The sequence below is a fragment of the Diaphorina citri genome, unplaced genomic scaffold (assembly GCF_000475195.1).
Source record: "Diaphorina citri unplaced genomic scaffold, Diaci psyllid genome assembly version 1.1 scaffold1407, whole genome shotgun sequence".
Lineage (NCBI taxonomy): Eukaryota > Metazoa > Arthropoda > Insecta > Hemiptera > Psyllidae > Diaphorina > Diaphorina citri.
This window is the reverse complement of record NW_007378833.1, coordinates 48115-62027: the sequence shown is the minus strand read 5'-3', so window position 1 is coordinate 62027 and position 13913 is coordinate 48115. Positions and strand designations below refer to the sequence as shown.

At 36.8% G+C, this 13913-nt stretch overlaps 2 protein-coding genes and 1 long non-coding RNA gene across 6 annotated transcripts in view; all 3 read left to right on the top strand.

Annotated features, from left to right (window-relative positions):
• Positions 1-635: 635 nt before the first annotated feature.
• LOC113470124 lies at positions 636-12706 on the top strand. The gene is made up of 3 exons (XR_003393301.1): positions 636-1225; positions 12241-12378; positions 12496-12706. It is a non-coding gene; the product is annotated as an uncharacterized LOC113470124 (long non-coding RNA).
• The window catches only part of LOC103515728 (cysteine-rich PDZ-binding protein-like), a 15878-nt gene continuing 9924 nt past the window's right edge, over positions 7960-13913 (top strand). Inside the window, exons 1-2 of one of the 4 annotated variants that reach the window (XM_026828323.1) lie at positions 7960-8107; positions 8762-9127. In XM_026828323.1, the coding sequence (XP_026684124.1) occupies positions 8779-9081 (303 nt within the window). In that variant the 5' untranslated portion in view covers positions 7960-8107; positions 8762-8778 and the 3' untranslated portion in view covers positions 9082-9127. The other 3 variants (XM_026828324.1, XM_026828322.1, XM_026828321.1) reach the window with 3 other exon arrangements.
• Positions 13328-13905, top strand: LOC103515729 (cysteine-rich PDZ-binding protein-like). The gene has a single exon (XM_026828326.1). It carries the CDS (start codon positions 13602-13604, stop codon positions 13902-13904), a length of 303 nt encoding a protein of 100 aa, XP_026684127.1. The 5' UTR covers positions 13328-13601; the 3' UTR covers position 13905.

The following is a 13913-nucleotide window of genomic DNA, read 5'->3' as shown; positions in this document are numbered from 1 at the left end:
TTAAATTACAATTAACAAAGTAGGTATGTAGCTCTTATAGTAGGATAATAATAATAATAATAATAAATCAAATTAAATAACATTATAACTAACTACCTTGACATAAATTACCAAATATTTTTTTGGCACAAATACAAAAAGAAATTAATACATTTTTCCCCTTTCTGTTTATAAGGTTATATCGAGGAAACAACAACAAAGATTTTATCTTTCCAAAGTCAGAGAAGGTGAACAGGGAGGAGGAAAGCTATCCGTCTCGAGAACAAACTTTATCTGTTTAAGATAGGTTCGGGAATCGAACCCGCAACCTAGCGCTTAGAAAGCTACCTTCCAAGCTAGCTAGGCTCATTTATGCGAGATTTTAATTGGTCTGATTCCTCGCTCGCCTAATATTTGAGTTTCGTTTATGTTTTTAGTTTGATAACTACAAGTTCGGCCATGCCTTTTCCACAAGTACGGCCATGCCTCGGGATGAACTAGCGGGATTCCGGAGCGAAGCGACGGAATTCAGCTAGTATTTTATATGTTTATGTTAATGTTAATTTATTGTAACAGGAACCAAGATTGCTTTACAGATTGAACTTTTTATTTTAAATCGGATTTTCGAGAATATGCATGGTCTCTCGCACATTACAGAACATGGTGCCAGCATTATATTTCTTGTTTATTTTATATTTGTTATATATATTTTATATGTTTATGTTAATGTTAATTTATTGTTACAGGAACCAAGATTGCTTTACAGATTGAACTTTTTATTTTAAATCGGATTTTCGAGAATATGGTCTCTCGCACATACCTAAAAGTCGCCCGATTACGCTTCGAATGTGCGAGAGACCTGAAAGTTGTGAGCTCTACTTTTTTTATTTGAATGGCGAAGTAAGAGATACAATTAAGACTTTATAGAATGTGCATAAAATCTGATATTATTTTTTATTGTTATGTGGGAACAGTCAGCAATGGCAAAGGTTACCTAATAAGGATGTTTGGAATTTTTAGCTTTAATTGTTATATGAACAAGGTATATGTTAATGTTTCATGTTTAATTAAATTACAATTAACAAAGTAGGTATGTAGCTCTTATAGTAGGAAGTTACTGAAATCATTTTGTTCGTTTTTTTAGTGCCATAGATTAGACAAATCAAAAATTTACTTTTATAACTATAACTATACAACAGAGTGTGTAACGAGTTCTTTACCTACTTAGATACCTACGTATGTATAGGTGTATAGATATATAATTTGGGTTGCCCATTGACATATTAGATATTTCTACTATATTTTTACAATGTTACATTCAGGGGACCCTAAATGAACCGAGCACCCGGGATGTAGGATCTGAGGGGTTTGCAAATAGGTACGCAAGTCGATGGTTTATAGGAGTATTGGACAGGACAGTCTGTCTGTATCATCAATTCATAATCATGTCATTTATTATAGACGAACTGTCTAGTAATTTGGGTTGCCCATTGACATATTAGATATTTCTACTATATTTTTACAATGTTACATTCAGGGGACCCTATGCCATTCAAAGTTTGCATTAACAGTTTTCCGCGGATTTGAAAAGATTTTTTATCGTACCTCGTCATTACCAATGTACATATTACAACCGCAAGTTGGTAGGTAATTACGTACCTACATAATTTCAAAACAGAAAACCTATAACCTCTGTAAGGTACTATCCGCCAACAAGCTCTCAGCCAAAGATCGTCATTTTGTTCCTACGTGCGACGCGGACGTGGGTTGCTTTTGATGTGCGATTTTTCCCCCAAGGGGTGCAAGTCTTTCTAATAGTTGAAATAGTGCAAGCTAAGCTTGTTAGTAGTTATGTTATGAGGTAGTAGAGACGTAGACGTAGAGAGGTACCTATGCCATTCAAAGTTTGCATTAACAGTTTTCCGCGGATTTGAAAAGATTGTTTTTATCGTACCTCATTACCAATGTACATATTACAACCGCAAGTTGGTAGGTAATTACGTGCCTACATAACTACCGCAAATACCTAGAATAAATTGAATGAATATTAATCTAAGTAGACTACGCCCGCCCAAGTCTTGACGTGGTAAAGGTTACCAGGTGCCTTTTGATTAGTGATAGTAGACCTACTATCACTATTTACCAGTACTTGGTGCCTACAGCAACATTCTTTTCCTAGAGGGTTGTTACTAGTACTTTCAGTGACATTATTTTAATGGGGTTGTTACTATAGTGACATTCTTATAGGGTTGTTATCTTAATTGTTACTATTTAGTACCGACATCGAATTATTTTCCTAGGATTGTTTTTGTTAGGTACTAGAAGTAGGTACCCTATCACTATTTACCAGTACTTGGTGCCTACAGCAACATTCTTTTCCTAGAGGGTTGTTACTAGTACTTACAGTGACATTATTTTAATGGGGTTGTTACTATAGTGACATTCTTATAGGGTTGTTACTATAATAACATTCTTATAGGTTTTTAATTTTTACTATAGTGACATTCTTATAGGGTTGTTACTTATACCTAGTGACATTCTTATAGGGTTGTTATCTTAATTGTTATACTATTTAGTACCGACATCGATAAAGGCATTATTTTCCTAGGATTGTTTTTGTTAGGTACTAGAAGTAGGTACCTAATACTGTAATACACTCCTACCGTCAAATTCTTTTAGGGTTGTTGCCCATTACACTGAGAGTTGAACTCTATCACTATTTACCAGTACTTGGTGCCTACAGCAACATTCTTTTCCTAGAGGGTTGTTACTAGTACTTACAGTGACATTATTTTAATAGGGTTGTTACTATAATGACATTCTTATAGGGTTGTTACCAGTAGGTATCTACAATTCTACATTGACATTCTTATAGGGCTGTTAACTTGTACCGACATCGATAAAGGTATAATATGCTTTTTCTAGGATTTTTACTAGTATCCTATACCTACACTACTATACACTCCTAACAGTCACATTCTTTAAGGGTTGTTGCCCGTTACTTAAGTACACTGAGATTTGAACCTCAAATCAACCTGATTGCTCAGGTCTTTGCTCCTGCTTCTCGTTTTACCGAAGATAAATTCACTTGTCCGTTTGAAATATAGGATAGGTCTAACGGAGATAATTAATTTCTGAATTCTTCGACTCCCAACCCAACCAGAGGAGAGCCTATTCGAAATTCCTTTTTTTTTTTCGAAACGTCAGACCGAAAAATCAAACCCGGACTAGGATAGGTCTAACGGAGATAATTAATTTCTGAATTCTTCGACTCCCAACCCAACCAGAGGAGAGCCTATTCGAAATTCCTTTTTTTCAAAACGTCAGACCGAAAAATCAAACCCGGGCATTATTTATGATGACTAGGAATGATTCTAGGCAACTTCTCGAACCGGTTATATCCGCGTATATTGGGTGCCACCAAATCAACAAAACTTTTAGATATACAATTTCGGTTTTATGATGACTAGGAATGATTCTAGGCAACTTCTCGAACCGGTTATATCCGCGTATATTGGGTGCCACCAAATCAACAAAACTTTTATACAATTTCGGCCCATTCATATTGGTTCTAAACGTATGTACATAACTCAGTCTTATCTGCCTAATGATAGATAATGATAATGACTTATTACTTGTATAGAAGAGCAGGGGAAGCCAAAGAGTTTTTGTCTTAATGAGCGTTAATTAATATTTGTAAAGCGTTCTAATTCAAACATCCATCATAATATATACGGGGTAGCCCTCCTGATTTGGGAATAGATTTGTCTTCAAATCAGCCTGAATAGAGAAGAAATGGAAACTGATTTCTGTACCAATTTTTTGGCCCAAGTACCCGGCGCGATGTGATGGCGCGCTGCGTGCCGCGGCCGAATTTTAACTTTTGCCATGTGCGATGTGAGCAGGGGAAGCCAAAGAGTTTTTGTCTTAATGAGCGTTAATTAATATTTGTAAAGCGTTCTAATTCAAACATCCATCATAATATACAGGGTAGCCCTCCTGATTTGGGAATAGATTTGTCTTCAAATCAGCCTGAATAGAGAAGAAATGGAAACTGATTTCTGTATCAATTCTTTGGCCCAAGCACCCGACGCGATGTGATGGCGCGGTGCGTGCCGCGGCCGAATTTTAACTTTTGCCATGTGCGATGTTTTTTTCTTGAACTTAGGGCTGGTAATCAGGAGAATACCAGAAGGTCGCAGCTTCGAATCCCAGGGCACGCAATTTTATCCTCAATGTTTCTAAGAATTTTCTACTGCATTAAAGGAACTCGTTAGTTTAATTGTATGTATACGTGTTATTATTTATTGTAATTTATTAGGTGTCTACTTGTTTGGTAGGTAACGCTTTCTGCCCTTGAGGGAAATGTATTGACAAAGCCATCACTCGCATCACATGACGGCCCTGATCAGTCTGAATGCTTGTTTACCTCTCAAATAATATTGTGTAGAATACAGCTTCGAATCCAAGGGCACGCAATTTTATCCTCAATGTTTCTAAGAATTTTCTACTGCAATAAAGGAACTCGTTAGTTTAATTGTATGTATAAAAAAGGTGTGAGACCTTAGGTATTGTTCATTCCATAATTATGTAGATTCGTAGAGGCTTTTCTTAACCCATCCTTTAGGGCTGTTTGCCTCTACAGCTAAGCCTCGGAGTGGGCTTTTTGTGTATGGAGTTAAGCCATATTTAGGGATAGCCGTCGAATTTTAGGAGCATGACTTTTAAATTGTATTATTATAATTTAGATTAAACCTTTGACAATGTCGGGTTAGGTATATGTTGAGGAAAATTTTCGAACCCGGGATCTCCGACGTGCAAGCTTAGTGTGACACTCACTCGGCCAATGAGGTTATTTAATTGTACATGAAAAATCTCCGCCTTAAATTCTACACTTCGTCGTTCTTTTCGTAATTTCGTTCGTACAATTATTCCCCATCTTTGCGTTGACCCATCAGCAACATCTATAACATCAAACCCCAGTCCCACATCACTTGGCCTAGTTGTAACACTACAAGCCTACATGCAGGAGAACATTAAACAAAGGACAACAAATCATTACCATCCCATCATGCCTCTAAACACACATTTTGTTCATCCAGAAGACAACATCTAGTTGTAACACTACAAGCCTACATGCAGGAGAACATTAAACAAAGGACAACAAATCATTACCATCCCATCATGCCTCTAAACACACTTACATTTTGTTCATCCAGAAGACAACATGTCCCATTGTGCGGAGACGTGGGCGCTTAACAATGGTATCTTACTCACTTACTCTCGGCATTGTCTTGATTCAAAATGCCCGTCAAGATAAGATTTCGACATGTGAAGATGTCCACAGCGCGATGTCTCAATATACAAAACATCACATAATGTACATATCTGATGTAAGATGGAAGAAAGAACTGAAAACTACCCACTGCCTCTCTGAGATACTAACCTTTGTGGCTGAATAAATGAGTAGGTGGTACTTACCTAATTGCTCTGTGATTGTGCGGAGACGTGGGCGCTTAACAATGGTATCTTACTCTCGGCATTGTCTTGATTCAAAATGCCCGTCAAGATAAGATTTCGACACGTGAAGATGTCCACAGCGCGATGTCTCAATATACGAAACATCACATAACGTACATACATATCTGATGTAAGATGGAAGAAAGAACTGAAACTACCCACTACCTCTCTGAGATACTAACCTTTGTGGCTGAATAAATGAGTAGGTGGTACTTACCTAATTGCTCTGTACTCACTGCTCATTGAGAAGTATATTGGTAGATTGGCACATGCACACCTGTTCTTTGAGGTAAAAATAGGATGTTGCACTATAAATAGGACAGAGTAAAGTGGTGAGCTACTTGTACCAAATTACTCCTACCCACTGCCTCTCTGAGATACTAACCTTTGTGGCTGAATAAATGAGTAGGTGGTACTTACCTAATTGCTCTGTAAATAGCCAGGCCAAACCAAAAGGCTAAAGTTGGTATGTACTTTCAGTGATGTTGATGACACTGAGAAATCATACAAAAGGACAAACTAGAAAGAATATTAGCAGGTATAGGTCGACTAATTCTAGGTACACCGTCTCAGAACTCGGCAGGTAAAGTTTCGTCGGGTAATTGCTTTTTTTTACTTTTCAAACAAGTAATTTCAGTCGGATCATTAACTGACTGCAGTCACCTTGAGCACGAAACTCTCGGAACTATACACTATGTTAGGCATAGCTGAAACTGGTACAATATAATTCCAAAGTACCTATTTCGGGGCCCTCGCCTCTACAAAGTTTGACGACTTTGACGCTATTACAATTGATATAATGAGAGAGTATGGAACCCTTCTGGTACCAGTTTACACTCTGACTTGAAAATTTCAAGACGAAATAGGTACAAAGATTCCAAGGTTAACACACAAACTTGGACGATAGTCAGAAATCAGACCAAGCAGACTGCAGACTTCTTTTCACCTTACACCTTATGGTTTTGAGATCTGAGGTATACCTACTATGTGTAATAATATGGCTGTGTGTTTGACTTTCGTTACCAATGTAGGATATACCTATCTATTAGGCAGGTCTGGCTTGGACGATAGTCAGAAATCAGACCAAGCAGACTGCAGACTTCTTTTCACCTTACACCTTATGGTTTTGAGATCTGAGGTATACAAATAGGATGTTGCACTATAAATAGGACAGAGTAAAGTGGTGAGCTACTGGTACCAAATTACTTATTGCCAAACATTCTAACTTCTATATAGATGATATTTTTGACGACAAATTTTCCGACAATGCGATTCACGTTACATGATGAGACGGCACGTCAAGTCGCGAGATCGAATCAGTACAGTACATCAGTAGATAGGTATCATTAATCTCTATGCTTGCGGTTACATCGCTTTCGAATTTTTCCTACGATGCCGATGAATCAAATGCAAAATAGGGATATCGGACGAACTGAAAGTCGGAAGCCCAAAAACGATCAGATTTTTGACGACAAAAGTTCACGCGATTCACGTTACATGAGGAGACGGCACGTCAAGTCGCGAGATCGAATCAGTACAGTACATCAGTAGATATCATTAATCTCTATGCTTGCGGTTACATCGCTTTCGAATTTTTTCTAACGATGCCGATGAATCAAATGCAAAATAGGGATATCGGACGAACTGAAAGTCGGAAGCCCAAAAATCGTTTCCACTGTAGGTATTACCTTATTTCTTATGTAACTCTATACCTACAATGGGTACCTATGGGTTTCGAATGATTCGATGCACCATAACATTTTTACCACAAACAAAACACTCTCCACTCTCTTGATTGAAAGACGGTCATTGCTGGCACACTAAGTGCCTAGAAATTCTCATTTTAATCAGAATGGAATTATGATAATATGTCTGAGACCCTTTTTCACTAAGGCAAGTTGTATTATGTCTAGTAAGGTGGTTTTAATATTCGTTTTCCCGTGTACAGAGGGGGTCCGCGGTTTTCGTCAGCCTTTCAATCAGCCCAAACATTGAGGTGATCGCTTTGAGTAAGGTGGTTTTAATTCCTCATCATTTCTCTCTTTATTTCCAGGAGACCGGATTACCAGTGTACGTATTAGTTTCCGTCACATGGTCTATGAGGACGCCTTGACCATCCTCAGTTATGCTTCCCCGTACGAGGTACAAATTGAGACCGAGAGTAATGGAAGCAAAGTCAACTCCAGACCGAGCACTCTGCTTCGACATAAACAAGCCCCATCCACACCTGCCGAACGAATTATTCACCCCTTCTTCCGAAGTCAATCCATCTCGGACCTCACTCAGGTTTGTACCCTCGTTTGAGTTATGCTGAGGGGTTAAATTCAAGTTTATTACGATCGCTCTTATTCTATGCTGCGATGTAACTTTTGTTCTATTGCTTAGTCACCTACTTAATATCGCAGGAAAGAATTTTTGGAGGGCAAGTCTAGCGTGATACTCACAAGTTGACGCTAAAGTAGGGGAAGTGGAATGAAAAACACGCGTCGGGTTCGCATCGCACCCACGTCGGAATGAAAAACAGACCTCTAGCCTCCAACTGATCCGCATGATTTGGCAACACTGTTTGCTATTTACTCTTTTGGTGGGCGGGAATATTCAAATTTTAGTAAGTTTTAAATTTTGTAATGATAGTGGAAAGATGGAAAAACTTGACGTTCTAGTTTTTGAATAGAAAAGTTTACCTTTATTACCTCCTAAGTAGTATATCAAGTGTGAAGTCAAATTTGCCTAATGATGGATATTAGAAGTATAATAGGTAAGCTAATAGCATTAGTAAATAGAATAGGTATCTACCTACAAGACAGCGTGACTTATGGTAAATTTTGTAATGATAGTGGAAAGATGGAAAAACTTGACGTTCTAGTTTTTGAATAGAAAAGTTTACCTTTATTACCTTATTTTCAATATTTTCAAACCAACAAATTAAGCATAGTCAAGCAAAGTTGGTGACATAGATACCTATTGATGATTAGGTACAGATTTCCACTTAATTAGGTAAGTAATGCTAAAGAAACATACCTACTAACAACAACCAAAAACACTTCTCTCACCATTATCATTATTTAAATAGGTTTTTGAAATACAGAACAAAGTTTGTTTCGTTTTTCCTGCATTTTATAAACTTTAGGAAGGGTGTATGGTTAAAAAAATCAAGGATGTCTATAGATACTAGGTATTTCAACTGCTCAAAACATTGGGAAACAACATGCACCCTTTTTCCAGACATCTAGCTATTCAATTTTTCATCCCCTTATTTCAGAGGAAATTTACTTCATCATGGTATGTTCAAAATGTGAGAAGAAACTCGGAAAAGTAATCACTCCAGATAACTGGAAGTCAGGGTCACGAAATACAATTGAGAGTGGAGGCAGACGAATTGGTGAAAACAAAGCACTCACAGCCAGCAAAGCCAGATTTAATCCCTACACTCAGAAGTTTGAATCTTGCAAGATTTGCCGACAAAAAGTTCACCAGGTTGGATCTCATTATTGTCAAGCCTGTGCATATAAGAAAGGTATCTGTGCTATGTGCGGGAAGAAATTGTTAGATGTGAAGAATTATAAACAATCAGCTGCTTGAACTTTTTGCCAGTAGCTTGGCCCATGAAGGACTTCTCACTCCCCACTGTGCATATAAGAAAGGTATCTGTGCTATGTGCGGGAAGAAATTGTTAGATGTGAAGAATTATAAACAATCAGCTGCTTGAACTTTTTGCTAGTAGCTTGGCCCACGAAGGACTTCTCACTCCCCACTCAACAGAAGCAAAATTTACAGCTGACAAATATGTTGAAAAATAATGTGAACAACAAACCATGAAGTAAAAATATAAACAATGCAATCAATACACTTTACTTGTGCAGAGTGAGGAGTGAGCAGTAGCTTCATGAAAAAAGCCAGAAAGCCGTGTACCTGAATGTTGCGCCTCTACGGGTCTATCTTCAGTTAATGAACCCAGAACTTCAGTCTCAAAAGGTGACTATTGAGATTCATGATCTGAAATATTCTATAGAGTGCGAAACTCGGGAATTTGTTGAACCTTGCTGCTTTGGTAGTAGGTATAGTGATAGAGGTGTTTGTCTCTCACTTAGCAAGCGTTAGGGTCCGGGTTTGAATCCTAAAACAAGGCCCAGAACAATGGTTTCGGAGGGTTAAGTATTCCGATGTCAGGTGTTCTGAGACTGGAACAACATTCAATAAAAGAGTGAATAGAGTGTGTAAGACCTAATTGTTAATGTGTCCTGTTTTGTTTGATTTCAGGAGAACACTTGGTATTGGTGACAGCTGATCCAGAGAAGGGAGACAAGTTTGCTTTGATTTCAGGAGAACACTTGGTCTTGGTGACAGCTGATCCAGAGAAGGGAGACAAGTTTGCCTTCGATAATCACGCCTTCAAAGGTAAGAGATTACAACTTGGTGAGACCTTAGACCTTACAGTGATAGTATTGTAAATGTAAATGCAATTTCTTTGTGTTATTGTCACAACTTTGGTGCTCACTGCAGCATTATAGGATTTTTTCCCAATATCTCAATAATCCTATCATCCAATGTTTACCTACCATGCTGGCACCGGTCGCTATGAGCATTTACATGTCATAGCTACTCATTTTCCTGCGAGGGGGCCCCGCAACAGCCAGTCACGGAATCAATCATTTGCATGATACAAATTTCTTGACCCCGCCGGGAATCGAACCCGGCGAATCGAATATCTTTGGACTTCGGTCTTAAGAAAAATGGGCAATAATGAGGGTAGAAGTTGGGATGTTTGGAAATTCAGGGCAGGGATCATTTGTGAAAAACCAGCCCATATTTACATTAAGTATACCTATGCTATGTAGGTACTTAATTTATATCTTTTACCTACATCTTGAACTATTCCGTTTTGTTTCAGAGGGCACTCCCATCATTCGAACTCTGGAAGATGATAAGCTAAAGGTAAGCGTACCAGGATAGTACCTTTTATTAGGTGAATAAGTTGCTATTTATGCTCATCTGTAGAGCAGGTATGTACAAACCCGCATGTCATAACTTTCCAGCATATTGTAGCCTAGTTTCTTTACCTGTAGGATGTAGGCCTCCTCCTGATATGAACTCCTACGTTACAGAAATCAAAGTAGACGAAGATAAAAATAATGATGAAATCTTGGATATTTCAGACAAAGATATGACGTTACTTGAACAGGAGTGTGACGACAGTAAAATATTCAAAAATGGAGTTTACTTCACTACAGATGAGTCCTTACTTATGAACGGTAGCATATCTTCATTCTCCAAATCAACATTGATGGAATCAAACAAAATAACTTCACCGTCCAAAACAGAAACCTTTATAAACAACATGAATGACAGGACAACTCCTGATGTTAATTTGTCAGACGAACAAATCCTTGCTCTAAAAACGTCCACTAACAAAATCACTAACAGCAACTTGTACAAAACAAATGGCGAAAGTCCTTCGCCAAATAAAAGAAGAATCCCATCCAAGTCACCTTCCCCATCTGGAAATTCTCCTCAAAGAGGAAAATCTCCTAGCATTTCTAGCAAGTCCAGTGGCTCCAGAATACCTGTTAGAGCGTTCAGTGGCTGCTCACCCTCCAGCGATGCATCTCCTCGCTCCACCAGTAATATACCTGATCCTAAGATAAGAAAATCACGCAAACCAGATGAACCAGACCAAAATACTAAATTCTCCTATTCTTCCACGTTCACAGTTTCACCTATTTCAAAATCCAATGTGCCATCACCAGAACAGAGGCGATACAACGGGACAAATGGCACGACAGAGATGTCAATGACTCAAATTGTAGTCGATAATCAGAAGTAACAATATTGTTACTGAAACGATATCGTGAAACTCGTACATAGACATGAAGAGATTTATACATTTTGTACGTTGATTTCTGGAAACTAATCGGTTCTCAAGAAACTCAGCTCTGGAAAGACTACCCATGTTATAAATACCCGCGCGGTACAAGAAAATGTAGTAAAATCGGTGCGGTGGAGCCCGTTTTGCGAATTTGTGTATTTTCATTGAAGAAAATAGAACAGGTTCAATATGAAAATTTTTTTAGTTAGATATATAGGTATCACTTTTTTAGCTTCTCATTGTTAAAAATGTAGGATTGTAGGGTAAACTAACAAAAAAATTACAGAACATGGTGCCAGCATTATATTTCTTGTTTATTTTATATTTGTTATATATATTTTATATGTTTATGTTAATGTTAATTTATTGTAACAGGAACCAAGATTGCTTTACAGATTGAACTTTTTATTTTAAATCGGATTTTCGAGAATATGGTCTCTCGCACATACCTAAAAGTCGCCCGATTACGCTTCGAATGTGCGAGAGACCTGAAAGTTGTGAGCTCTACTTTTTTTATTTGAATGGCGAAGTAAGAGATACAATTAAGACTTTATAGAATGTGCATAAAATCTGATATTATTTTTTATTGTTATGTGGGAACAGTCAGCAATGGCAAAGGTTACCTAATAAGGATGTTTGGAATTTTTAGCTTTAATTGTTATATGAACAAGGTATATGTTAATGTTTCATGTTTAATTAAATTACAATTAACAAAGTAGGTATGTAGCTCTTATAGTAGGAAGTTACTGAAATCATTTTGTTCGTTTTTTTAGTGCCATAGATTAGACAAATCAAAAATTTACTTTTATAACTATAACTATACAACAGAGTGTGTAACGAGTTCTTTACCTACTTAGATACCTACGTATGTATAGGTGTATAGATATATATAATACCTACAATACCTATTATAAAATGAATAATAAAAAAAAAAAAAAAAACTTGGAAAAAAAAATGATTTCTTGTTTCTTTGGGGAGTTTTGGTGACACTTCTGCTCAAACTTTCGTTTCAGGTACATATATGTATATTATAAAAAGAAAAAAAAAAAAAAAAAACTTGAAAAAAAAAAAAAAAATTCTTGTTTCTTTGGGGAGTTTTGGTGACACTTCTGCTCAAACTTTCGTTTCAGGTAGGTACCTATATTATACCTACAATACCTATTGTCATGTTCTGACACCAAAAATGAGTAACATATTTTATCCTGAAGGACCTGAAGTTAGCCGGTGAGTATTAAGCCGTGAGTAGTTTTTTTTTTTCAAAATTTTTGAGTTAATTTCTGGGTAGGTAGGTACCTAGTAGACTAGTAAGAGGTAGGTAGTGTAGGTACCTACCTACATTAATAAAATTACAAATACCTACTAAATCGTGTACAGGAAATAAATAATCATAATAATATTAATAGATAGGTAATAATAGGTATTTTTTTCTTTTTATTATAATGAAAGAAATACCTACGGTACCTACCTACATTAATAAAATTACAAATACCTACTAAATCGTGTACAGGAAATAAATAATCATAATAATATTAATAGATAGGTAATATAATAGGTATTTTTTCTTTTTATTATAATAAAAGAAATACCTACGCTAGGTAGGTAGGTACCCACTTTTCAGTATTATTCAACAAATAAAAATCTAGCACCGCTTTGATGCTAGATCTAGTGAAATCTAGCCTCCAACTGATCCGCATGATCTGGCAACACTGTTTGCTATTTACTCTTTTGGTGGGCGGGAATATTCAAATTTTCAAATTTTAAATTTTGTATTTTTGTAATGTGGAAAGATGGAAAAACTTGACGTTCTAGTTTTTGAATAGGAATTACCTTATTTTCAAATTTTCAATATTTTCAAACCAACAAATTAAGCATAGTCAAGCAAAGTTGGTGACATAGATACCTATTGATGATTAGGTACAGATTTCCACTTAATTAGGTAAGTAATGCTAAAGAAACATACCTATAGGTACCTATACTAACAACAACCAAAAACACTTCTCTCACCATTATCATTATTTAAATAGGTTTTTGAAATACAGAACAAAGTTTGTATCGTTTTTCCTGCATTTTGTAAACTTTAGGAAGGGTGTATGGTTAAAAAAATCAAGGATGTCTATAGATACTAGGTATTTCAACTGTTCTCCTGAAAAACCTTGGGAAACAACATGCACCCTTTTTCCAGACATCTAGCTATTCAATTTTTCATCCCCTTATTTCAGAGGAAATTTATTTCATCATGGTATGTTCAAAATGTGAGAAGAAACTCGGAAAAGTAATCACTCCAGATAACTGGAAGTCAGGGTCACGAAATACAATTGAGAGTGGAGGCAGACGAATTGGTGAAAACAAAGCACTCACAGCCAGCAAAGCCAGATTTAATCCCTACACTCAGAAGTTTGAATCTTGCAAGATTTGCCGACAAAAAGTTCACCAGGTTGGATCTCATTATTGTCAAGCCTGTGCATATAAGAAAGGTATCTGTGCTATGTGCGGGAAGAAATTGTTAGATGTGAAGAATTATAAACAATCAGCTGCTTGAACTTTTTGC